This window comes from Camelus ferus, chromosome 22, assembly GCF_009834535.1.
Source record: "Camelus ferus isolate YT-003-E chromosome 22, BCGSAC_Cfer_1.0, whole genome shotgun sequence".
In the NCBI taxonomy this organism is placed as follows: Eukaryota; Metazoa; Chordata; class Mammalia; order Artiodactyla; family Camelidae; genus Camelus; species Camelus ferus.
The window spans coordinates 16,330,710-16,356,988 of NC_045717.1; the positions used below are offsets into that span (position 1 = coordinate 16,330,710).

The window sequence follows — 26,279 nt, forward strand, 5'->3', positions numbered from 1 at the left end:
TCTGGACAAGTAGCTCTGTGGCTGTCCTTCAGGAGGCCTTCCCTGTCTGTCCTCTGGATTGTTCCAGCCTGTTCCTCTCTCTAGCCTATTGCTAACCCAGTGAGGCTAGAAGTGTCTGTCTCTAGCTGTCTCTCACAGAAACTAAGGGTCCTCAGGATTGGGCCAAGTCATCATCCTTTCCTGATCCAGAATAATCTTTCCATGCCCACTCTGGCTCACACACTCTTGATGGCTCCCTACTGACCCCCAATTTAAGCCCAGCTCTTTGGCTTGCTCCGTCCCCCATCCTCCCTCCCTAGCTTCTCCCTGGCTTTTACATCTCTCCTGTCTAGATCCCCTCTGCTCACGATATTACTTCTGCTGGGCACACCTTCCCTGCCCTCAACTTGTATCTGACCACCCTAGGCTGCCTCTTAGACTCAAGGCAACTGGAAAGGCCCTTCTGGCCGCCTTGTGTCATACATCACATCACTCCATCCTCCCAACTCTGCTCGCTCCCTCCCTGGGCTGACCACTGCAGGCCTGAGCAGCCCTTCTTCCCAGGGTAGCCCTGGGGATGCACCCACCTGCTGGGGCATCAGGAGCCGGACTACGGCAGGGTGTGGTGGGGCTGGGAGAGAGGCTGTGGGTGGGTGAGCCTGGGAGGCTCTCGCTAGACGATAGGGAGTGGTGGAGGCCGGAGGAGAAGCTGCGGCTGGTGTGTAGCACAGACGACTGTTTTGAGATCTTTTTGAAGAGGGACTTCCGCCTAGGGGTTAGAAAGCCAGATGCTTCAGCACCCCTGCCCCTAGCAGCTCTGGTCACCTAAGTACACCACGGGTCCTCCCTCAAGCCTCTCTGGCAGCTAGCCCACCACTCACCGGTCCTGCGTCTCCCGCCTTCGGCTCCGCTTGCTCCTGCGCGCCATGCGGCCTTTGGTCACATTCTTCCGTGCAGGGCCCACCTTGATGGAGGTGTTCTCCAGGGCTGTGGTCCGAAGGGCGATCTTGTTGCCACTCTGCAAGTGGGATGGCAAAGGGTTGCCTATGTGCCTCCCATCCAATAAGTCATCCACCCACCCCTGTTCCCATCTACTCATCCGTCAAAGCCCCAGATCTTATCCACGCACTTTTCACCTCATGACCCCACCAACCATTGGGCCAAAGATGCATGTCCACCATCTGTCCATACATCCAGGGAGCCATCACCCACCCACTGGTCCTAGGAGCTATCCAACCTGGGGCCTGCCTCCTCACTGGTGCCCACCTCCCCTCCTCTAGACCTCAGCCTTCGGGGACCCTCAGTGTGAGAAAGGCAAAGATGTCCTGGATACCCCTAGCCCACAGGGTCAGGGTTGGCCAGAGGGAGGGCAAGAAGCGGGCACCCAAGGGGCAGGAAGGGCTTCCTGGAGGAGTGGCTCTGAGAGGTGATGTCAGAGAGCTAAAGAAGGAAGCAGAAGGGAGGGCGCATGCAAAGCCTGGAGCTGGGACAGAAAGTGGAATGTGTGGTTGGAGGGGAGAACCATGCAGAATCAGGAGCTGAGGTCAATGGGTGGGGATGGCAGGTCACAGGAGCAGCCCAAAGGGTAGGCAGTGAGGGGAGATCTGGGGACCCTGCAGATAGATGGGGTTGGAGGGTCTGGGAGCCCTGGGGGTGGGTGGGGGAGGGGGAGGGGGGCTGTACCTTCAGCAGCAGCTCCACAACATCCATGTGCACCAGCCCCAGGACCGACTCCCCGTTGATGTGGGTGATGAGGTCCCCAGCTCGCAGGCCCGCTTCCTGGGCGGGGCTTCCCTCCTCCACACTCTAGGGGTTGGAGTTGGGGTAGATGGCAGGGATTAGTGGCCTAAACCCCATAGCCAGAGATCCCACCCAGCCTGGCTGAGTCAGCTATGGGACCCCAGCAAGCTGCTGCCTGTCACACTGCCTAGCATCCCAGATCCTAGGGCTGTTTAGAGAGTGACCCACAGGGATGGGACAGGCCCTGGGCTGAGGGAGGGAGGACAGCACACCCACTGTGTAGGAGCTTCCTGCCCCCTTGGGGTCTCCTCCCTGTAACTGACAGGGACCACAAAGACCCAGGTGGCACCAGTCCCTGCTCTGGGCCCCTAAACCTCATGGGCTTACTTTCCAAGACTACAAGCTGCAGCTCTGAAAGGGCTCTGCCACGTCCAGCTGTTCCCGCCCATCCCGAGGCCAACTCACCCACACGACATGGTGCACGGTGTAGACGTCACTGTCACCCATGTAGACACGGATTGCCCGCAGGCTGAAGCCGTACTTCTTGCCTGAGCTGTGGATGACAATGGGGGGCCGCAGGCTGCCACACACAGGGGAAGGGTCTCGGCTTGGAGAGGAGTCTCGGGACGATGGGTTCGAGGACAGTGAGCGTGGGGACAGGGGGCTCATGAGGGGGCCACCGCTGCCGTCATCTGTAGGGACGAGGTTCAGGGAGGGGTCACTCCCTTATCGGGCCCCTCAGAAGGCAGCTTCTCCTCCCCCCACACTGATCCTTCTGGCTGTTCTGTTACTGCTCTAACGCCCCAAACACAGTCCCACTGCCTCTGGGCCTTTGCACATGCAGTGCCCACTGTGGGAATGCCAGTCCCCCAGCTGCTTCCCCTCTCCTGGGGCTCAGCCCCAAACAACAGCCCCCACATCACCTGGAGGGATGCCCTCCAGCTCCTGCTGGCCAAAACAGACCCCGCCCCATGGTTAAAATGGATGTGGACAGACAAGCAAAGACAGGCTGGCCGTAGGCGTTACCGGCCGTGATGATGAGTGACAGTGCGGACACCGAGGCTGACTTGGGCACGCGGCCCCCACTGGGGGAGGCCCTGGATTTCTCAGGGGCTGAGTCTCTTGGGCCCCCCGGGCGTCGGCCCCGGCCGGCATCCAGGGCCCGCGGCGTGGAGTGTCGTGCACCAGTGCTGTTACTTCGTAGTCGCGCGTGGCTGAGGGCAGCTGTGTCAGCTAGGGGGTCAGCAGGGTCAGGGGGTCAGCCTGGCCCCCCTCATCTCACTGCTTGGCCCCTCTGCCCTCAGGAGGCAAAGCTCCTTCCTCCCCAGTCAGTGTATACACAGTGGCCTTTGTTCAGAGGGTTCCCTCTTCCTACACCCTTCTTGCACTCCCCTTCCTGGGAAGCTCCGCTCCTCAAGTTCCATCCTCCAAGAAGCCTTCCCCTCACCCCAGTCAGATGACTAATCACTCTCTGAGCTCCCCAGTTCAATTCCTCTCTCCCTGCTAGACAGGGCTTCCTGGGAGCCCAGCTGAAGCCTGAGGCATTTGTTAGACAAGTGAATGGTCTTTCTGGAGAACTACTCATCCTTCAAGACTCATCTCAAATAGCCCTTTCTGTGGGAAACTTGCCATGACATTACCCTGCCCACCCTGGACTCCACCTACCAGAAAGGCTTGAGGGCTTTGGCGCCACTGGGGTGGCTGCTGGGGGTGGGTCAGGCTCCCCTAGAATGAAGACGGGCCTTTTGGGGCCCACAGCAGTTGGGCCAGCTCCCTCGTCCTCTGACGAGAAGGCAAACTTGGGCATCGTGTCCAGGCTGATGGTGCCCAGGAGAGATGGGCTAGGGCCTCGTTCAGGCTGGGAAGAGGATGAGTGGCAGGAGGAACCAGAGGATGTCCACGACCTTAGCCTGCAGTAGGGAAGAGCCTGAGTCACACTTGCCAGACGCCCTCACCCCAGGATACCCAGTCTTCTCTAGTGGCCACATCTTAACTCTCAGCCTAGAGTCAGAGGTAATTTGTAAACATAAGGTGAGTTCCCTCTCCCTGCTTAGTCCTCTGTGTCTTCCTGGAGACTCCTATTCATCTTTTAAAACCCAGTTTCCAACCCGCATTCTCTAGCAGACATGGATTATTTCTGCTGAGTCTGGACTTTGAAAGGTGAACGAGAGTTTGTTAGCAAAAGGTGTTCAGGGCAGAGGAAACCATGCAAGCAAAAGCCTAGCAGTGGGATGGTATGTGGATGCTTTATGTTTGGTGTGGTTAAGAATGCAAAGCCAAAGGGAGTGATGATAGGGGCCAGGTTGACAGGGTCTGACAGGCTGGCCAATATGTTTGACCCTTTTCTACTGTGCCACTGGGAAACTCTTTCCAATGTTAGACTTTTTTTTTTTTTTTTTGTGGCTCCACCTCCTAGCAGTTTGGAAACTGGATCTGCTTATACTCCCCAGCCCACCTACCGGACCTCGGTGCTCAGCCGGCGCCCATACTCCCCCTCGCTGCTGCGCTCCCACCCTTCCTCCCGGTCCTCACTGAAGCTCCGTTCAGCGAAGGTTGGAGTGGGCTGGGCGGCCAGGAACTCAGAGCTGCTGTAGACCTGGGAAGCAATGAAAAAGAACAGTAACAACAACCGCACCCATGGGGGACAGCTTAGTTGAGTGCTTCCTGTATATCCAACACTTCCCTGAGTCACTTCCTTAAATCCTTACTCACCACATCTCTAAAGACAGAGAGCCTTTAAGAGGGGAGGGTATAGCTCAGTGGTAGAGTGTGTGCTTAGCACGTAGGAGGTCCTGGGTTCAATCCCCAGTACCTCCATTAAATAAACAAACAAACAAATAAAAATGAACCTAATTACCCACAAAAAAATTAATTAAAAAAAGAAATGAAAAAGACATAGAGTCTTTAGCCCACTGTACAGGTGAAGACACTGAGGCTCAGAGGCGCCTGGCTACCAAGTGGGTCACAAATGGCATTTCCTGCCTGGGGCCCAGGCCCACAAACAGTACAGGGTTTTTGACCAAATTATACACCAAAGGAAGGAACTTAAGTTATGCTAATGAGGCTGGAAGATAACACGCAGCATAGTAGGTCTATTCATGATTGCCCCCATGTGGAAGCAACCCCCGTGTCCATCAGCTGATGAGTGGATAAACAAAATGTGGTTTACTATACAACGGGCTATTACTCAGTCATAACGAGGAATGAAGCCTCATACATGCAACCACAGGGATCAGACTTAAGGAGCCAGACACCAAAGCACACATAGTGTATGAGCTTACGTATGTGAAATGTCCGCAACAGGTAAATGCAGACAGTCAGAAAGCAGGTTAATGGTTGCCAGGGGTGGGGGAGGAAAAAAATGAGGAGTGACTCCAGATGGGTACATGGTTTCCCTTTGGGGTGACGGAAGTGTTCCGGAAGTAGATAGAGGTGATAGTTGCCCAACACTGTCAATGTGCTAAATGTCACTGAATTGTACAGTTTAAAATGGCTAAAATAGTATACTTTATGCTATGCGTATTTTAGTACAATAAAAAAAGTCAAAACAAAACAAACATCTTGCCGTGCTTCCTGGGCACTGGCTACACACAGGGCCCCAGGCCCACCTTGCTGAACCGATGGGAACAGGACGAGAACTGGGGTATCTCCGTGGATGACTCCTCATCATTGGTCTCATCATCCTCTGAGCCCAGGTGGTGGTAACGTTCCGAGCGTGCTGCGGGAGGGAAAGGCTTGTGCAGCCCACCTGATGCCCGGAGGTGGCCACAAGGGCTGTCAGGTGAGGTTGGGAGAGCATCCCAGGTAGGGAGGTGCCGTCAGGGCAAAGGCATTGAGGTGGGACCATGCCTGGTATGTTTAAGGACCAGAGGAGGCTTGGGTGGCAGAGTTAGTATCTGGGAACAAATCCCAGTTGTGTCCCTAAAAGCTGTGGGGCTGTGGATGGGAATTCTTGGGTCTGAGCCTCAGTTTCCTTACCCTTGAGATGGGTCACCCAGAATCAGGTAAAATTGTGCATCTCAAACATAAAGGATGTTCCCCATTTTACAGAAAAGGAAACAGATGCTCAGAGATGACCTCTGTCATGCCACAGATCACTCATCAAGTTCTGGAGGAGGCCCTGGAAGCTGAGGGCGTTTACTCTGTGTTCAGCCAGAGCCCCAGGGAGATAGATATCTGTCTGAGCCCACCTGAAGTGCTCACCCCCTCCACCAAAGCTGAGCAAGAGACCCCACCCTCCTATATAACAGGCAAGGCTCCATGCCTGGTTTAGCCTCCTGACCCAAAGCAAGGGTCTGCCACACTCAGTGCCTTGGTTTCCCCTCCTGCAACCCGAGGGGGTGCTGCAGCCTCCTGAACCCAGATGCATAGGAGATCCTAGCCAGGGGGCAGCCAGCAGACATGCCCCAGCATCTTGGAAAGCTCAGGAAGTCGGAAGCTCCAGGCCCAGGGAGAGGCGCCAAGCTTGGGTGGAGACCCTGGCAAATGCCCCCTCACCGCCTGGGGGATTATGGGACAGCAGAGCCCACCTATAGGACCCCGGCTTACTGTCAAAGTAACTGGTGTCATCCTCAGCCTCAAGCTGTGGCACGAACTCAGCCTTGTGTCGCAGAAGCCCTGCCCAGTCCAGTGTCCGGAAGAAGGGGTGCTGCTTCACTTCGTGGGTGCCACCTGCAGACATGCTGGGCTGAGTCCTACCAGTCCCCACCCCCCGCTCCCTCCTGGGCCAATTAGGAACCCGACCTTGGCCAACACAGGACTGAAAGATGGGAGGGGAGACCAGCCATCATTTAAGAGCCCAGGGAGGGACCAAGCTAGGGCTAGAACCCAGGCCCTGCTCTTCCCTCTGCTAGATACTGGGATCCCACCACCTGGAGAAACCCGAGCCTTAGGAGGGCTTCCTTTCCGGGGCCTTTTCCACACGTTTCTACCCCTTGGAGCAGAGGTGACTGCATGAAGGTATCCTGTTGCCCAACCTCAGCCCTCACAGTCCTCTCCAGTGGCCAAGCTTGATCTTGAACATGATCTATAGTGGCTACATAATTGGGTGGCTGCATGAGTATCAAATAGTCCCTTAATCACTACTGAAGTGGCTGGGAAACTTAGACAGTGGGATCCACTGGGCTGGGCCTTTGGAGACCTCAGAACATGGTGACCTGGCAAGCTTACATGCACAGCCTCAGTGCCCCTTGTCTGTACTACACCCAGCTACCTGCTGTTCCTTCCAAGTCTTGTACTAGTTCCTGGCGAGCTCCTATGCATCCTTCAAAATCTCAGTTCCAAGACCCCTCCTCTATGCAGCCTCTCAAACAGAGCTCTTGTTTACCCCAGCCCCCATCCCACCCACTTGGGCCCCACCCACACCTACATACCAGTGCCTAGACGGTCCAGTGGGCTCTGTCGGAGCAGCCTGGTGATAAGGTCCTGGGCATCAGCTGGAAGGGCTTCGTCCCCCTCAGGCCACATGATCTCATCTAAGTTGAGAGGAGGAGTGAGGGAGTGAGGGAGCAGGAATAGCCCTTCTGAGCACCTCCCCTCACTCACTGTGCTCCAAGCCATCAGCCGACTCTGCTCCTCCAACATACCAGGCTTGGTCCTTCATAGCCTTTGTTCTGGCTGTGCCCTCTGCCCAGAGCACCTTCCATCTCTGTGGCTTCCCTTTGCTCCAGTAGGGCTCTGTGACTCTGTTGAATATAGCATCATCCCCCCTCCACCTGCCACCCCACACCCTCCTTCTTCCTGCTGCTTTTCCTCCTTGGCATTCTTTTTGCCTCTGTCTGCTCCATAATTTGCTTGTTTATCTCCCTTACTGTCTGTCTTGCTCTTGGCTGTATCTCCAGGGCCTAGCTGGGGCTGGGCATGCCATAGGCACCCAATCCACACAAGGGGCTGCTCCTCTCCCCAGTAAGGGTAGGGGAATGGGGAATGGCTGTCCAGAGCCCCAGGGGGACTAAGACTTAAACCTGGCACCATGGGGGGCAGGGGGAACGCACCACTGACCACCTGGCCAAAGAGTTCCTCAGGGGTATCTCCGAAGAATGGCACACAGCCCACCAGGAATTCATAGAGGATGACGCCCATGGCCCACCAGTCCACTGGCTTCCCGTAGCCCTGGCGGAAGATCACCTCAGGGGCGATGTATTCAGGCGTCCCACATACCTGGGCCAGGTGGGACAGGGAAACTGAGGATAGCTCCCAGCCAGGGAAGAAAGGTTGGGTAGAATGATGGGGAGTTCATTTTCTCCTTTTTGCTGCAAAGTCCCCCCCTGTCCCAGGGTCAGGCCCCAGGCAGAGGGAGGCAGCCCTGTACCCTGCCCGTCCACACACCTGCTTGTCCACAAACTCCCGAGTGTCCTTCTCGATGTGGCCCTCGTAGAGGTTGGTGGCCATGCTCATGAGCCCGATCTTGGACAGGCCGAAGTCAGTCAGCTTGATGTGGCCGAGCGAGGTGATGAGCAGGCTGTGGGTAGGCAGGTGGTGGGTTCAGGGCTGGGGGGCCCGCGGTGCCTGGCTGCTCCTGCTGCCCCCTGCCCCCACTCCCAGAACTTGGTTCCACCTGAGGTGGCCTGACCCCTCCTTGGATTGAAAAGCACTTCCTGTGCACGATCACATTGCTGAAAGAACCAGTGGGTCTTGGGCAGTTATTACAAATTTGGCAAACATCTCAGTGCGCCTACTGGGTACGTCTGGTGTGGCTGTTGAGCACCAACTGTATATGCCACTGTGCAAAAAGAAATTTCCTGGGGGGAGGGCATAGCTCAGCAGTAGAGTGCATGCTCAGCAAGCATGAGGTCCTGGGTTCAACCCCCAGGACCTCCATTAAAACAAACAAACAAACAAACAAATAAATCTAATCACTCTCCCAAATTTTTTTTAGATAAAATAAAATAAAATAAATTTCCTGAGAATCACAGCATCTAATGCCCACTGGGCATTAAAACATCTGAACACCTCCTGAGGGATCTAGAGCATACTTTTGTACACGTGTCCATCATTTTATTTTATTTTTTAATTTTTTTTGGTGGGGGCAGGTAATTAGGTTTATTTGTTCATTTATTCTTAGAGGAGATACTGGGGATTGAACCCAGGACCTCATGCATGCTAAGCATGCGCTCTACTGCTTGAGCTATACCCTGCCCTCCGTGTCCATTATTTTAACAAACTAAATACTTTACAAGCAACTATTCATCTCCCCCATTGAAAAATGAACATATCTTCAGCACCTGCTGTGTACAGAAATGTCTGCGCATCTCACGAGTTTTAAAAACCTGCACACCTACCACGTATGCTGTTGTTCAAGTTTTCCTGCAAACTTAAGTATGTAAATGTTTTCAGTGATAAAATGATATGCCCCATCTTTATAAAGTCACATTTTTCAGGCACCTCCTGGGTACCTCTGCCATTTAAAAAGTAAATTTCTGGAGAATTCACTGTGTGTATCCAGGCTCTCTGATGAACCATTTTTGGGGGGCACCTACTGTGTATCTCAAATAGGGATGTTTCTTGAGCAACTATTGCGTACACTAGTGGAAAAAGCATTTTGGTATAGCTACCAGGTGAGCCAACCGACACCTTCAAACCAAGGCCGTGCAGCAGGCCTGGAGCCACCATCTGCCAAGACAACCAGTGTTTCTTGAACTCCAAGGGGCAAGTCCCTGTCTAAAAAAAAATGTTGATTTCTTGAATGCTGACTATATTTGGTATTTAAAACTGTTTCCTTCTCACAAAGAAAATGACATGATGCCTGGGATTTGCTTCAAATCATCCAGTGTGGAGGACGGAGAGGGTGAGGAGGAAATAGGACTGGCCTGTGGGATCTGAATAAGGATGTGGGGAATGGAGGTGGGGCATGGTATACTTCTTCTGTTGTGGTCTGAATTATGTACCCCCAAATTCATAGGTCCTAACCCCCAGGAATTACAAATATGACCTTATTTGGAGATAGGGTCATTGAAGATGTGAATAGTTGAGATATGGTCATACTGGAGGACAGTGGTCCCTAATCCAATGTGACCAGTGTCCTTGTGAAAAAGGGGAAATTTGGACACAGACATGCACACGGGGGAATGAGGTGTAAAGATGAGAGCTACCTGAAACTAGTGCTGTAAATCAACTACACTTTAGTTAAAAAACTGCAAGAAAAGAAAAAGATGAGAGTTATCCTGGCCACAGCCAAAGAACTACCAGAAGCCAAGAGAGAGGCCTGGACAGATCCTTCCCTGCCACCTCCAGAGCTGTGAGAATAAATTTCTGCTGTTTCAGCCTCCCGGTCTGTGGGGCTTTGTTAGGGCAGCCTTAGCAAACCAATATACCTTGTCCTGACTTGGGTTGTATCTGAAATTTTCCGACGTGAAAAGGAAAAAATCTTTTTTCTCAAGCACCTACTGTGTGCATTTGTCCCTCCATGAAGCCCCTGGTGCCAGGCACCTTCCCACCCCGTTTTGCTGATGAGAGTGGGAGGGGCAGGTCCTGCCTTGGGATTGGACCTGAAACACTTGGAAGACCCTACTCTAGGATGATCGATCCCACAGCGGCCTGATGGGCACAGAGCAGCCTTAGAATGTCGAGCACAGAGGCCCAGATATACAGCAGGTGCCAACTGTGCATTTGCTTTGTTTACTTGGCCACTCGCAAACTACAAGACTCCCTGAAAACATGCAGGGCTCTTAAGCCTTATGTTCACATCCCCACATAGCAAGTACTTCCTTTGGAAGTACTTCCCCGTCCCTGGCACACAGTAGGTGCTCAATGCATGCTGACCTCAAAATAAAAAATTCTAAAAAGGCAGTTGAAGTGTTCAGGGCCTGACCCACAGTCATTTCCTAACAACTGCTGTTCTGATCACCTTTATACAGCTGGTGCCCAATAAATACATGCCAGCTAAAAAATGTGCTTTATAAACCCAAAAGGGTCATTGGAGTGTGAGGAGTTAATTATACCACTGTTTGGGTTCCTTAAAATGGCTAGCACAGACTCACGTATATAGCAAGTGCCAAATACATTCGCTTTGTTTTCTCAGCCACTCGCAGACTCAAGATGAAACCTGAAGCCTGAAAACATGCAGGCTTCTTAAGGCTACTTCTACATCCCCGCACAGCAGTTACCTGAGAAACTCAAAACTTCTTGCCTGGTACCCAGAGGGTACTTGATGTAAGAGCAGCCCTTTCCTCTGTAGACACTAGGTGCTCAATTAATGCAGGGAAGAATGCTTTGAAAATTACAAAGCACGAGGGATTATTCACTCACACTTGTGTTTCCCAGTCACCCACAGAGGACCTGGCACTCAGTACGTGCTTACCAGATGCTAGAACAAAATAAATACCCCCAAGATGCTCAATAAACATGTTTTTGGGGGTGGGGGTATAGCTCAGTGGCAGAGCGCAAGCTTGGCATGCATGAGGTCCTGGGTTCAATCCCCAGTGCCTCTGTTAAGGGAAAAAAAAGAAAAAATGAAATAAAACACGTTCTCTTCCTTTCCTCCCTGCACTCATACACAGCAGGTGCTCAAGACATGCACAGTTCCTTTCTTCACACATAAGATCTTACAAATTGCATGTCACTGCTCTTTGTATACAGCTGGTGCCTCATAAGTGCACGTTCACTCCCCTGGTGCGGCAGTAGCTCTGTGAGTGCATGGTCCCTTCCCTGCTTAGTTTGTGCACCCTCTCTTTCTTTGCCTGGCAGAATCTCCCTAAGTGCACTGCCCTTCCCTTGCACACAGCAGGTGCCTATTAAGTACTTGCTCTCCTCTGTACACACCAGGAGGATACCTGCTCAATGTTGCCAGGATCCCTGGCTTCCTACCACAGGGGTTCCAGGATGCCAGCAGGATCCAGATGGCAGGGCTCATGAGTAGCCCCAGGCCCGCTCAGAGGCCCCACCCCTTGAAGCCCCAGGACCACTCACTTGTCAGGCTTGAGGTCCCGGTGCACAATGCCATAGTTGTGCAGATACTCGAGTGCCAGCACTGTCTCAGCGAAGTACATGCGGGCCATATCCACAGGCAGCGGGCCCATGTTCTTGAGGAGCGTGGCACAGTCGCCGCCTGCAGAGGGGCAAACATGCTGGCAGAGGCCCTCGGCTCTATAGCCGTGCCCAGAATTGTGCCTACATGACTTCCCTATCTCTTGCAAAGCATCCCCAGTCTGTCCTCAATCGAGATGGGGAACTGGGACGGGGAGGAGGGCAGCAGACCCTGCCTTCTGACTTTCCCCTGGCTGGGCAACAGCTCTATAAGTGCACAGTCCCTTACACAGTAGGTGCCTCCTAAGTGTACACTCCCTCTCTTTGCCTGGAAGCACCTTGGTAAATGCACATCCCTGCCCTTACCTGAAGGCCCTGTTCTTTCCTGAACTGAACTGCAATCCTGATCCCACAATTCCTTACCCTGGCCTCTAACCATCCTGGCCCCTCCCACCCATGCCGCCCTCCCTTCTCTGCTCTTACTCTAGCCTCCAGGCCTCTGCCCGCCAGTCTCCCCTGCCTAGGCTGTCCATTCCACCCCTATTCCCTAGGGTCCTGCCCTCACACTCCTCTTTGGCACCCCCTGGACCCAACTCCCCGCCACAGACAGAGGGTCCCCAAGGCAGGCTGGGACCCCATGGAGGACAGAGTAGACCTCAGCTTGGTCACAGGAGGGACAGTCTCCCGGATAAGGGGTGAGCTCCCCATTGCTGGAGGCATACAAGCCCCAGTAACCGCACCTTCCACATACTCCATGACCATGCACAGGTGGCGCCGGGTCTCGAATGAGCAGAACATGCTGACCACAAAAGGATTCTCGGCAAAGGTGAGGATGTCACGCTCCACGAAGACCTGCTGGATCTGGTTGCGCAGGATCAGGTTCTGCTTGTTGATCTTCTTAATGGCGAAGCGCTGCCTTGTGTCCCGGTGCCGCACCAGGTAGACAGCGCTGTAGCGGGGTGGGGAGGACCAGGCTCCCTGAGGCCGGAGATCCAGGCCCTGGTAGGCACTGGACTGACCTGGGCCCAGAATCCCACCTGCTGTGCCTTCCACACAGAACACCCATTCTCCTTACCTGGCCTTTCTCCCAAAGCACCCACCCCATGGGTTTAAGCCACCCTTCATGGTGTCATATAAAGAGCCACAGATGGCCCGTAGATTGTTAATTTCTTTACAGCCGACTGAGACCGTAAGCTCAAAAGCCCACTGGCACAAACTCAAATTGCTTTAAATATAGCTCAGATAAGCAGATTTTTAGCCATTTAGAGCCTGCTGGCTTTGTGCACCCTGGCTATAAAGACCCCAAGCTGCTCCTGCCCTATAGCACTCTCTGACCCAGAGACTCCCCACTGTGCTGCTAAGCTATGCCACCTGGACACACGTAAGCCACCTCTGAGCCCCCTTGGGATGGTCTTAAGCTGTGAGGGACTCCCCCCTGCCACAAACCTGTCCAAGTGGCACTTAAATCATGCTCGCTGCATGTTACTGTCATTACTTGGCCATCTTTTTCCTTGATCAGCCCCCAAATTCCTAGAATCCCCTAGACCTGGGGCAAGGAAGGACCGAGATCAAGGCCAAGCCCTTCCAAGGCCACACCCTGGCTGTGTTGCCTCTCCACTTCCCTCTGTGGGCCTCAGTTTCCCTGTCTGCACACTCAGGGGCCTAGTGGGCTTCAGCCATCCCCATGCGTATCTGAGAAATGGGTCTATAGGGCACCCAAGGACTCACCCATAGGCCCCATTGCTAATGAGCTTGATAGTCTCAAAGTCGCTCTCACATGGCTTCCTCCGTGAAGGGCCGACCAGGGCACGACTCTGCGGGGCAAGAGGGAATTAGGATCCTGCCCCACCACAGAGAAGGCTGGGTTCCTCCCGCCCCAAGTCCCAGCCACTGGTCCTGGCACCTGATGTTACTTCCTCCCCTGTGCAAACTTCACAAACTCAGCTTCGGAGTTTCTGAGCTCTTGCTCAAGACATACATGCCCACCATCCAGAAAACTCCTACACATCCTTCAAAACTCCCCTTTCCTTAGCCCCCTCCAACTCTGCCCTGTCCAACCTGCATGGCAGGGCAATCTCACTTGCCCCCACCTTCCCCACAAAGGCACAGGCATTTATTAAGCACCTACTACATGCAAAACCTCAGCAAACAGCAAACCCAGCCCCTCCGTGGCCAGCTGGTCAAAAGAGTAAGACAAGTGGGGTCGCCAAAGCTCTGTGACTTACCTCTGGGGACTCTGGTGCTGGAGGCTGTCCTCCACTGTCATCGAGGTGACTCAGAGGCACCATCTCTGTAAGATGAGGGAGGATCCTCGAATGGGGTTTCTGAGTCCTGCCTCTCCATCACCCAGAGGGTTCCTTCCGGGGCTTATCCTGGGCTGGAGAAGTGGTGCCTCCCCTGACCAGCTCCCAAGATACTGTCATTGAGCCCCTATTGCGTGTAGATCTCGGTCAAACCCAGGAAGCTGAACTGAGCAATGACTGAGGAAACTTCTAGAAGAGCCAGTGGGAAGCCCAGGCTCCACCTGCTCAGCTTTTTTTGAACCCTGGCTCTGAGCCTTGGGCCTGTGATGTGGGCCCTCTGGGTAATGACTCTTAACATTTTCCTAAGCTCAGGGCAAGGCTGGGAGGATCCACCTTATTTTCCAGCCCCAGGGCTTAGCACAGGGGCAGCCTTGAGCGGTGGGTGAATGTCAGCAGTGATGGTGGCAATGAAGACAGTGATTAATGGTCACAGAGCAACAGAGCAAGGTGTGGGGGGGGGGGGCGGGCACGGGCAGGGCAGGGCAGTGGAGCCTCAGGGTGAGGGAGGCTGGGTTCAAATGTAGCCTCTCCCACTCTCCGTGGCAACCCACTCCGTGCAGTGCTGGGTGTATGATCTGCCCCCACAGTCCCAGCTGCCACCTGCCTGCCTAGCCACTTCCTGCTTCCTCTGACCTCCCTGGGCCCATCCACAGTGCCACCTGCGTCATCTTCATCAGACAGACAGGAGGACGGCTGTGGCCATACAGCCAGTCTATGGGCGATCTGGCCTCTGGCACATCTGGGTCTGAACCTCAGCTCAACCTCACCTGCCTGGAGCCTTGGTCTTTCCAGCTTTAAAGGGGACAAAGGCAGAACAGACCCTGGCTTGATACAGCAACAATGCTCAGCGGACACCGGCCACTGTAGCTTGGCCCTCTTGACCCTGCCACCTTCCCCCAGCTCCCCTCCTTCCTCTCTGCTCTTGCAACAATGCCAGGCACAGTCCTACCCGAGGACCTTTGCCTTCACCATTCCCCCTGCCTGATTCACCTTCTCTCTTCCCCAAATCTTCACCTGGTCACTGCTCTGTCCTCCAGGCCCCAACGTGAACATCATCTCTTCCCAAAGCTTCCCTGCCCACTCCCAGACCAGGCCAGGTCCAAGTTCAATGCTCCCCTGGCACCATGTCTCAGATGCTCCCTTATCCTGGCTGTTTGGGGGACTCCTTGACTGCCCTGGTCATGCTCACAGGTTGCCCTGTCTGACTCTGTCCCACTTCCTGGGCCACAGTCAGGTGAAACTGGCAAAGTGCTTGGTGAATTCACAGGACAATGTGAATCCATTGCTAACGGTAGCCCCCTGGCCCCCTGGCCCATCTTGACTTAGCATTTGAGGACACTGAGGCTCCAAGAGCCTGGCAGGTTAAGGGGTCCAACCTGTGGCTGCCTTACCCCGACATCCTGGGTACTGTCCCCACAATGTACCCTGCAGGTGGCCGAGGACAGGGCTGCAGACAGAGGACTGGATGGTGTGGTGGCTCTGGAGTCAGATGGGTGTGGGTCGGACTCCCAGCTCCACCCTAGACTTGCCGTAGTTTCCTCTTTCTGTCCCAGTCCCACCCCAGCTCACCCTGGAGAGGGTCCTTCGTCAGGCCCAGCTGCTCAATGATGTACTGTGGCAGGTCCGTCTTGATGCCCTGGCCCTCGCGGGCCTGGCCCTCAGCAGCCTCCAGCAGGTGGTAAAACTCCTCAGGGTCAAACTCCTAGGGGTGCAGAGGGACTGGTCAGCCGAGGCCTGGGCCTACCCACAGGCCTCTACACAGGCCACGCCCTCTGTCTAGAGCACACTCACTGGCAGCTCCAACTTGTCCCCAAGATCTCAGCTCCTGGCGCCTTCTCTGAGAAGCCCCCTCTGCCTGCAGGCACCCTGTGTTCTTCTTAAAACTCTACACTGATGGGGTCTCTTGTATCTCAGCAGGACCGCTGGGAGCCTAGTCTCAGCCCTGCCAGGACCCTACACCCGGCTATGGGCCAAGAGACTCACCAGGCACTCGAGGAGCCTCGCTGGCCGCGAGATGATGATCAGCAGCTTCCTGACGAGCTGGACAATGAAGCCAACTTCCTCACTGTCTGAGCGCTCGTGGGCCTGGGGGCAGATGGGTGGTTGTGTCACCCACAGGACCTTGGTCCCACCCTGCCCTGCTTGAGGACCCCTAACTCCCACCACACACATCCTGCAGCAGCCTCTCCAGCTTCTCCTGCATCTCCAGGAAGTAGCGGGAGGTGACAAGCGCCTCTCCAGACTTGGCCAGGCAGTCACGGGCCAGCTCGATGATTTGGTGGTGTATGAAGCCCAGGACGCCATCGGCCAGTGCCAGCCGGGCGCCGGGTGAGAAGGTGGCCAAGAACTCCTGTAGACGGCCCTCCATCTGTGCTGTGGCCTGGGAAGTGGGGAGAGGGGGTGACCTGGTCACTGGGCAGGGCTAGGGAGTGACATGCACAGATTGGGGCAAGAGAGACTGTCGGGGAGAGGGAGGAAATGTGATGATGGGGTCCGAGGATTGGAGGGAATGAAATATGTACACAAAGGGGGTGGAGGGGGAGGGATGAGACAGAGAGAGAGAGATGAAACAAAAGGGGAAACCAGAAATGGACAGATTGGGGGGCACACAGCCAGGAGGACAGAGCGTGCCATGGAGGGAACAGCAATGCGGAGGGGATTTGGAGCTGGTCCAGCCACCAGGTGCTGCCCACCTTGGGGAATCTCTCCCGGTACACATGATTCATCATGACGATCTCATTGTCGAAGGTCCCTGTTGTGCGTCCAGGGCTGAAGAGGGGGAACAAGTGGCTCATGACAGGGGACCCAAAACACAGCTCAGGACAGGGCAGCTGAGCCAGGACTAAGGGCCATGTGCCAGGGGCCAGGCTCAGGCAGGGTCAGGACCAGGGGTGGAGGAGGAGCCAGCCCAGGGAGGGGCTGGGGCTGGGGTCAGAGGTCGAGGCCCACCTGAGGCTGCGGGAGCGGGGGCGAAGGCGCGGTGAGCGGTGGCCACCCTCCTCATCAGCCATGCTGTCTGAGCTGCGGAAATGCTTGGACAGGAAGCAGAGTTCGTCCGGTGTCGGTTGGAAAGGAAGCTGGTGGAGGCGCTCCCGGGAGGATGAGCTCGACTGGCAGAAGGGGGTATCAGGGCCATGGGTTCATGCTCAGCACCACAGCCAGGATCCTGACACTATCCCTCAAGGCCCAGCCTGTCTGCTAGTCATCACATGGTAACTCTCCTGCCTGGTACCTATGCATCCCTCAAAACTCCAGCTTTGATGCCCCCTCCTCCAGGAAGCCTTCGCTACCTGATTTCTTGGCAGCCCTAAGACCTCCTCTGGCCAGGCCCTCCCTGACCATACAAAGATGAGAATATCTGTGTACCCCAGACTGGGAGCTCCTTGGGCCAAGGCTGGGTCCTTTCAGGGGCCCCCACACTGACCAGAATGGGGCACGGGGGGCAGCCAGGATGTTTGCTGACTGAACAACTATTCAACACCTTAAAAAATCCTGAGACATGTTTCCCCCACCCCCAACCTGGCACTCCCCTGTCTGCCCGCCAAGGTAGGACTATGGGTACCGAGACAGTGGAGCTGGGCGTGTTGGTTCCATAGCCAGAAGACGGGAGGGATGCAAGGGACCATCTTCTGCCATCAGCCCTGGAGAGAAGAATAAGTTAGAAGGAAGGCACAGCCCCTGGGGTCTGTGGGGACCAAGGGCAGACACTACGGCTGGCAGATTGTGGCCAGCTGGAGGAAGGACCTTCTGAAAAGGCTGAGAACAGGATTACAGGGTAAGCAACCAAGTGTTTTCTTCTTGTTCTTCAGATGCCTCCTCCAGGAAGTCCTCCCTAATGCCAACTGCCAGGATGTTCCCTAACAAAGCTCTTCTCTGAGTCGCAGCAGCTAGGGTACACACTAGCCACCCCTGCCAGACTGAGGATTCCCTGAGGGCCAAAGTCCATCCTCCAATTCCTCAGCCCCCAGCATAGGGCATGCCACCCAGCAGGCACCAAATAAACATTGTTGAGTGAATAAGTGACATTTAAAGGCCTGGCACACAACAGGTCCTCCATCAGCTCTGGTTAAGTGAATCAATAACTTTTAGTGAATGAATGATTCTTGGACTGGGCCATGCCACCCCCTCCTCCTCCCTGAGGGCTCACAGAAATTACCTGTCTGTACGCGGGATGTGGCTGCAGGAGGCCGTGCGTGTGCCAGGGGTGGGAGTCAGAGGGAGAGACCGACACAGGACAGAGGCCAGGGGAAGGGAAAAGGCTAATGAGGAGGCAGGTCCAGCCACCAAGCGCATGCCCTCACCTGTCCCCTTGCCCATCATGCCAACACCATCCCCAAAGGCAGGGACCACTCACCTCCGGGCGAAAGGGAAGTTGACAGCAGATACAGCTGAGAAGTTCCGAGGACTATCCAGGGGGCTGCTGCCTGCTGAGAAGGAGGTGGGGGAAACTGAGTCAGTGGGGGTGGAGACAGGACACCTCGACTGCCCGCTTGCCCCCATGCTCACCCGTTGGGACTGACAGTGGCGACAGTGGCCGGGAAAGGGTCGGTGAGGGTGTTCCTACCACCAGGCTCTTGCGGTTCCCACTGCGGCAGCTGTCGGGGAAGGTGGGGACAAGGTCAGGCCCAGGCCTCCTGGCTCAGAGGACCATGTGCCCAACTGGGAGCACATGTGCACCAGCATTGGGGCAGGACAGGAAGCCGGGCATGACGACTCCCTCCCTGCTCCCCAGGGAGACCCCATCCAAGGCCCTGAGCTCAGCCCAGGAACCCCTGGCCCAATTTTTCAGGCTTCTGTATTTGCAATCCCAACCTCACCACCTTGTCCACATTGTGGCCGCTGCACTGGCAAATAAGGTGGAGGGGAGAGAGAACCCCGGAGCCCCTGAGGCAGACTCCCCCTCCACTCCATTCTTTGCACCTTTTCCTAGGGCCACTGCTCCAATCTCTTGGCAAACTCCTGCCTCGAGATCCCCTTAAAACGCCAATCTGACCCTTAGAAACCTCGAAGTCAGCATCTTGCACAGTTGGGTCCTGTTGTTGTTCTGCCGAACTTCTGCCCACACATTTCCCCTCCTCCAACCTAGCTCCCTCCTGGCTGCCAGACCCTTGGCCCAGGCTCTCCCCCAGCCAGTTCTCCCCACCCCCCACCTTGCCTAGGCTCTCCCACCTGTGCCCCGGCCCCAGCCCCCGCCCTGGCAGAGGGAAGTTGGGAGCGACACAGTCCCCCCCCCCCCACCGCATCCCCCAGCAGTCGCCCGGCAACAGCTCTGCTTGTTAGACAAGTGCATCAGCCCACACACCCCGAGCCACCAACGCAGCCCAGCCTTGGCGGGAGAGAGCTGCGCAGAGAGGGAGAGATGAAACCTTGAGGCCTCACGGGGCCAGGACTGGTGTCCCAGGCAGAAGGCACATCGCAGGCCAAGGGGAGAACGGATCAGTAACCAACTCAGGAGACAAGACGTGCAGGAGGAGGGGTTCAGCCTTTCCACGGCTCCATGTGTAGCTGCCCTCTCTGAGCCTCGGTTTCCCCATCTGTACACTGCAAAGCACTCGGAAGATTTGACAAAACCCATACGCAGTGCTCAGCCTTGGGCCTGGGACTGGGTAAATTATGGCGGGTATATATGCTGTCATCTTTCTCCCGACCATGCTCACAGGGCCTGGTGCCCGATGGAAGAGCAGGCAATGCCTCTCTGGCAAATTAAATCATCTACATTTGCCAATACCAATGAGCCTGGAGGAGGAAGAGACCAGCTGCACCCATTTCCTAGCCTGGGAAACTGAGGCCACAGATGTCAACAGCCACAGAGATGGCCCTCTAGTCTGAGGTGCAGAAGCAAAAGCGAAACCCACAGATTCCTGCAAAACTTCCTGTCAACACCCCCAACACACACAGACAACACACGCCCAACAGCCCATATCCTCTTCCAGCCCTTCACCTGGTTCCTCACCCCCATGCTGCACCCTGCTGCATCACTTTCCACTTCCAAAGGCATTTGGGAAAAACACTTGGCCATCTCTCTCTTGTTCTCAGGCAGGGCCTTCTTGAAAACAGCCAAGTTTGAGGTCTCAAAGGGGAACAGGGCATCAACTGTTCACTTCCTGAACATCTACTGAGCAACAACTATTTGCTCAGCTCTCCCTCGAGAAGGCCCAGGACTCTGAGAAGCTGTTTAGTTTTTCAATGCAACTTCGTAGTACAACAGAGAGTGATAATTATGTCAGAAAAGAGGGGCCTGAGGCCAGTTTGCTGAACCTGACCCCCGAGGTGTCCATGAGCCTTCTGTGGCTCCCCAGGATCTGGGAGAAGAGTCTAGGCATTCAAGGTCCTTCGGCAGCTGGTCCCACCACCCAGTCTTTGCCTGTGCTCCCCTCTGGTGTTCCACTCCCCTCAACCAAGCAGTGATGAGACAACCAAGCACAGAGAAGTTAAGGAACTGTCTGAGATCACACAGCCTGGCAGTGGCTGAGTTGGAATTTGAACGCAGGTCTAGTAGAGCCCACAGTCCTCTTTTAGTGTCTGCTTTTCAGAAGGGGAAACTGAGATTCCACTTTGCCCTGGGTGGAAACACCATGATTTTCCCCCCTGACACCCGACATACACACCAGCCTCCAGCAGCAAATATTTGTTTCTGAACCAGCGTTTCCGCTGACTGAGCCCCACGGGCTGAACAGCCTCAGTTTTTCCAAGAAGCTCCTTCCCAGGTCTGTCCAGAGGACAGACCCACGTTCGAATCCTGATTCAGTCCCAACTCCCTGCTGCCTCTGTCACCATCCGAGCTGCGACCCCGGCGGACAGACACCCTAGTCCGGGTGTAACGAGGGGTGGAAGGAAGCTGCCTGGGACCCCAGAGGATACCTGGATACCAAAGCATCCTCCCACTTCCTCCTACCGCCGCGCACAGTGGCTCTCGCCACGCTGCCGAGACGCACTTCTGGCAACTCGTGTCTGTTTGATCGGCCGCCGCGCCTTTGCCCGCGCGGAGCCCCCTACCTCTTGGAGCGCTGCAGCAGCGCGCCCTTGGCCAGGCGGCTCCGGTGGCCAGGAGCTGCCACCGCCGTCCAGTAGCTGGGGTCGGACATGCTGCTTCTCTTTGTGCCGCCGCCGCCGCCAGAGGCCCGAGAGGCGCGGGGGCGCAACCAGCGGCGGCGGGGCGCGAACCTTCACGGTGGGATCACCACGGTGGGAGGCTCGCGGTGAGGGGCGGAGGAGATGGTGCGCGCCGTGGTGCTAGGGGTACGTGGTCGAGGAGGAAGCGCGCGCCTGGGAGCGAGGCCGGGAACCCGGCTCAGGGCAGAGCGGGGGCGGGGCCTGGCCTGGCGGGGAGGGGCGAGCGACGCGGAAGCAAGGCCGGCGGACCCGCGTGCTGGCGAGTGGGCGAGGCGTTGCCATAGCCGCGGGTGGAGAGGCGGGACGTTGCCAAGGCCGCGGGCGGCGGGGCGGCGCGTTGCCAGGATTGCGGGCGGCGGGGGCGGGGCGTTGGCGGCACTTTGATGTTGGGTCCTGGAACTTGGCTCTCTTTCCTCAAAATGTAAATCCGATCACGCCCCCTGTGCCCCTTCGGTGCGAACCCCTTCTGAGTGCGGCACTCAAGACCCATCCAGCGGTCTGGCCCCGCTCATGCTACCGTGCGCCCACGCCGGCTCCACTCCTTGGAATGCCTTTCCTGCCTGGCAAAATTCAGCGTCCCCTCCTCCAGGAAGACTTCTCTTGCACCTATCCAGCTCTGTCTTCCCCCGGCTTGGATCCTTGGGGTCCCAGCATCTTCCAACACTGGACTGGCACAGAGGGTGTTTTTAACAAACTGAGTCAGGGCACCTGGTAAGCTCTGTGCGATGGGGAAAGGCCATCAGCCTGGCCACTATCAGGAATCAGATGCTTGATTTAACTTCTGAAGCCCCAGTATTCTCAACTGTAAAATGGGAGGAAAACGGGGCTGTTACAGTCCCTCACTAGCCTCCTTCACCTGAACTCCTGCCCAAGAAGTGGATGATGACTACACAATTAAGTTGTAAGGCTATGACTCCAAGAGTGCCTGGTAAACGTTGGATAAACGTTAGCATTAGACAAACTTTCAGGCTTCTGTTTCCCCATCTACCCATGTCCCCTTGTGAAAATGGAGTAAAATCAGAGGCACAGAAAGTGCCTGGTACAGAGCTGGGGGTACCGTTCATCTTCACTATGGAAGGAGGAATGTCTCATGCAGTAGACAGTGAATTAGTGCTTCCTCCTTTCATGACAGCCTGGGGAAGTCAGGGACAGTGTCACCCTGAGGGTGGACCCTTCACAGGCCACATGACACTTTGGGAACTGACTGGTCCAGGATTGACCTGGAGCCCAGACTCCACACCTGAGAAAAGATAACTGAGACATGTAGGGGTGCTGCTGCACAAGTAACGCTAACTTCACCCATCCATCTTGCCACTGATTTTGCTTCTCAAGTTTCTCTCAGACTCCCCACCCTGCTCCCTCCAAGCCCAGTGTCCCACTCAGATGGCCCCCCACCCGCTGTGGCCTAGATACCTACTGAGTGTCTCCCCAGGCCTGCTCTCCAGGTCCCCCAGACTGGGGCTCAAATACTCATGTCTGGCCATTCATTCACTCAACAAACATTGATTGAGCATTTACTGTGTGCCTGCTCTCTTATGGAACCCTGGGGAGGCAGGCCACAAATAATCCCTGCTCTCAGGGGTCCCCAGTCCGTCAGGGGAGGCAGAGAGTAAATAGGAAACAAACAAACAGGTTAATTTCAAACACTGAAGTGGAGGAAGGAAAAGAACCTTCCCTGCTCATCAGCAAAGGACAACTTTAGCCAGGAGGATACTGCAGCCAGCTGAGGAACTGAGAAGGAAGAGGAGCCAGCCATGGAGATAGAGAGTCCTGGGCCAGTGAGCATAGCTCATGCAAAGGCCCTTAGGGAGGACTGAGGGGAAGATGCCAGCAAGATGGACCATGTGGGCCTTATGGGCTGGAGGGAGGAGTGCAGTTTTACTGTAGGAGCAATAGGGAGCCATGGAGGATGTGTGAGCAGGGGAAGGGTGTGATCTGGACTATGTTTGTAAAACACCCCCTGACGTCTGCCATAGGGAACAAGAGCTGTTGGGGCAGGAATAGAGGTGACAGGAGGCTAGTGAGGGGCTGTCCCAGGGTCTAAGAGGGGGATACTGAGTCCTGGACCAGGGTGCAGCTGCAGAGTAAAGTAGGTGAATTCTGGACTTATTCTGAGGCCAAAGGACAGACCCTGTTTCAGGATCAGATGTGGTCCTCAGATGTTCAGCGTGGGAGGAATTTGAAGTCCCATAGGTCTGGGGACCCAACTGGGGATGAAGCCATAGTCTCGTGTCACCATATGCTGACATGCTGTGCCCACAAGCTCCCCCCAAAATGTGGGCCAGAGACACTTCTGCACACAGTCAAGGAGCTGCCCCTCATCCCCAGCCTGCACCGCCTACAGGCCCCACATTATGCCCACTGCACTGGCATCCCCAGCAGCTGCTTCTCCCACGCCCATCTGGCCTTAGTTTCCTCCTCTGCAGAACAGGGCTACAGCTGGCAATCCAGGGGGCCTGTGGCCATGGCAAAGACCTCCCATGAGAGACTGGCTGAACTACTGACTTTTGGCACCAGCCCACTGCCCACCAGATCATGCCCCACCCCTGCTCACACACCCTCCATGGCTCCTCATTTTCCAGCAAGATCCTACTCCTCGGTGAACCTCTTTCCCAGAGCTGAGATCCTAATTCCGTCTGTGCCTTGGACTTTGCCTCTATCTTCTTGATCTGTGTAAACTGTGTAAATAGCAAAGCCCCAAGTGGACATACAGACCCTCACCCTCTGACCCAGCTTGGTCTGACCACCCCAGCCCTTCCTACCTGTCATGAGCTGTCCCCGTCCCTCCAAGCCCTGTACCTTGTGTAGCTTTCAGTAGCATGAGTAGAAAAATCCAAATTCTTCCTGTCCTTGGCGTCCAAGGCCCCAGAGGGAACACTCCTCTGACAATGCTGTTCCTGCCTAGAATAGCCTCTTTGTTGCCTCCTTGTCCATCTGGGCCCAACTCATAACCTTGTCTTCAACCTCTTCCCTGCTACCACCACAGGGAGAGCCCAGCTGCTTCCCATTTGTCTTTGCCACAAGCATTAACTGAGCACCTGCTGTATACCAGGCCCTGCCTGAGGATCTAGGATGACCAGGACAGATCCAAGTCAGGCCATCAAAGGGCTCCCAAACCTCTGGTGGAAAAAAACCCCCTATAATCACATAAGAAAACATGGAAATCACACTCAGAGGTGGTTGGGATGAGGGAAACGGATACACATAATGGATGGAACTAGTGCTTGGGGGCCCTTAAGGTGGGGCAGGGGCAGGGAAGGTTGGTCAGGAAAAGCTTCCTATCTGATGGCTTGGAGACTTGACAAATGAATAAAGGAGTAAATGGAGAAAATGGAGCTCTAGGCAGAAGGGCCAGCAAGTGCAAAGGCCCTAAGGCTGGACCAGCTTATATTTCTGCAGTCCAAGAAGCCACATAGCTAGAGTTGGGTGAGCATTGGCGAGGTAGATGGGGAGGAGGTGGGGGTGGGGGTCATAGGGGCTGGACTCACAGGTCCTTAGAGGCTGAGGGGACAAATGACGGTTTAATTCTAAGGTGCTTTGAGCAGGGAAGGCAGGGACCCATCTCCTTGCCTGGCCCAAGGCAATGTGGTTCTGCTGCCCCCTGGTGGCATGTAAGGGAGCCAGCAGACTGAGCTAGAGCTTCAAACTCACCTCCCATTTCCTCCTGGTAAAACTGGCTTATCTGCTCTCAATAGGCCCCTCCCCTCATCCTGTCCTCACCTGGGGTTGAGGCCAGGGACTCAGAGTCAGATCTGGCCTGACGCTTCTCCCAGGGTGCCCCTGAACAACATACTCTGAGGTTCTATGCCATAGTTTTCTCCTCTGCTAAATGCGGACGACAGCAGTCTCTGCTTCCCACTGGATGCCCCAGCCTGGTCCATGGTCCACCATTTCCTACCCAGATGTTTCCCTAACCACCTCCCTGCCTCTGCCACCTCTATTCCTGTCCCCCGTCCCCAGCAGATCTTTCTTCCCCCAAGGCAGCCACAGAGGCTTTAAAAACCTTCGGTCCTGCCTCAGGACCTTTGCATGTGCAGTTTCTGCTGCTTGGTGCCTCTCTTTCCTAGCTCAGCCCAGGCCTTGGCTCACGCACTACATTAATGAGGTCCCTGTCTGAATGTATCTCATTTGTCTGTTTACTTGTCCATTGCCTACTTCATGAGAGTATACTGAGAGCCTCCTGAGGGAGGGCCTATGTTCTTGTTCACAGCTGTGCCCTTAGAACCTGGCACACAATAAATGCCTACTTAATGAAATTATCTGCCTTTTGCCCAGCAGCCAGTGGGGGCTTCAAATCGTTCTCTCTTCTCCCCATTAAAGGCCTGTGGGAAGAGTCTGAGCAGCTCATTCATACTAAGGTGTAAATGGTTGATGGGCCATCAAATTCTAGACATCACTGACCTGTATATCTGTCTCTTCCCTGAACTTCTGCCTGAGCTGTGTGAGGGGCCCACTATAACCCTGATATTCCCTCCATACAGGGACAAGACCCTGAGATCTGCCAGTCACAGAGGGTGGCTCAAACCCTCAAAAGACTCTGATCACAAAGCTGGCCCTCACACTTGGCCCCTAGACATACTGAACCAGAAGAACTAGTGTCTCCTCTCTGAGCCTCAGTTTCCTCCGTGGGGAAAAGGGGGTCAGGAAGGGTGCTTCTCTCCCAGGGATGCAGAGGGGACAGAAGGCACTGGGGACTGAGCTGGTGCTCAGTCAAGTTGGTCCTTTTTCTCTACACCACTTTGCCTGGTTAAGTTTAGTGCATGGGGCTCTAATGGTGAATTCTCAGTCTTGGGTGTGTGTGTGTGTTGTGTGTGTACATTCAGAGGGAGGAGCTTTCCGGCCAGCTGACCTGGTTCAGAGCCCAAGCGGCCAGGCCAATTCAGCAGGGTTCTGAGAAGGCTGGGAATCCAGCACCTGTCTCGAGGAAGTCCTTGGGCAACAGCTCAATTTCTGGCCTCGCCCTGGCCATCTGTCAGAAGGGAGACCTGCTGGCTATGTCTGAATATGGAATTTTCCCATTGTGGTTCTAGTGTGGATCACAGTGCCATTTTATGGAGGGGTAAACTGAGGCCCAAAGTGGTGATGTCACCAACCCACAGTACCTTGTGGAGGGAGCTGGGTCTGGGTGGCTTCCAAGTCTCTGGGGGTGCCAGGGCAATGTCCGTGCCCCGCCCCCACGCG

The 26,279-nt window shown here is 55.3% G+C and overlaps 1 protein-coding gene and 1 non-coding gene across 15 annotated transcripts in view; one reads left to right on the forward strand and one right to left on the reverse strand.

Annotated features, from left to right (window-relative positions):
* The window catches only part of MAST3 (microtubule associated serine/threonine kinase 3), a 37,065-nt gene that overhangs the window by 2,541 nt on the left and 8,245 nt on the right, over window positions 1–26,279 (reverse strand). For 5 of the 14 annotated variants that reach the window (XM_014550739.2, XM_014550741.2, XM_014550740.2 and 2 more), the window contains 25 exons: window positions 18,492–18,580; window positions 18,340–18,412; window positions 18,142–18,162; window positions 17,548–17,626; window positions 16,935–17,095; window positions 16,679–16,754; window positions 16,156–16,365; window positions 15,969–16,070; window positions 15,555–15,687; window positions 13,908–13,972; window positions 13,411–13,496; window positions 12,423–12,631; window positions 11,626–11,764; window positions 8,047–8,179; window positions 7,713–7,878; window positions 7,092–7,193; window positions 6,268–6,390; window positions 5,328–5,437; window positions 4,179–4,315; window positions 3,385–3,629; window positions 2,746–2,952; window positions 2,185–2,411; window positions 1,663–1,785; window positions 861–997; window positions 567–748 (listed from right to left, as the gene is read on the reverse strand). In XM_014550739.2, coding sequence (XP_014406225.1) covers window positions 567–748; window positions 861–997; window positions 1,663–1,785; window positions 2,185–2,411; window positions 2,746–2,952; window positions 3,385–3,629; window positions 4,179–4,315; window positions 5,328–5,437; window positions 6,268–6,390; window positions 7,092–7,193; window positions 7,713–7,878; window positions 8,047–8,179; window positions 11,626–11,764; window positions 12,423–12,631; window positions 13,411–13,496; window positions 13,908–13,972; window positions 15,555–15,687; window positions 15,969–16,070; window positions 16,156–16,365; window positions 16,679–16,754; window positions 16,935–17,095; window positions 17,548–17,626; window positions 18,142–18,162; window positions 18,340–18,412; window positions 18,492–18,580 — 3,335 coding nt within the window. Of the gene's footprint in view, window positions 1–566; window positions 749–860; window positions 998–1,662; window positions 1,786–2,184; window positions 2,412–2,745; window positions 2,953–3,384; window positions 3,630–4,178; window positions 4,316–5,327; window positions 5,438–6,267; window positions 6,391–7,091; window positions 7,194–7,712; window positions 7,879–8,046; window positions 8,180–11,625; window positions 11,765–12,422; window positions 12,632–13,410; window positions 13,497–13,907; window positions 13,973–15,554; window positions 15,688–15,968; window positions 16,071–16,155; window positions 16,366–16,678; window positions 16,755–16,934; window positions 17,096–17,547; window positions 17,627–18,141; window positions 18,163–18,339; window positions 18,413–18,491; window positions 18,581–20,981; window positions 26,277–26,279 lie in introns of those variants that run through there. The other 9 variants (XM_032465245.1, XM_032465241.1, XM_032465243.1 and 6 more) reach the window with 8 other exon arrangements.
* TRNAA-GGC lies at window positions 11,076–11,147 on the forward strand. The gene has a single exon. It is a non-coding gene; the product is annotated as a tRNA-Ala (tRNA).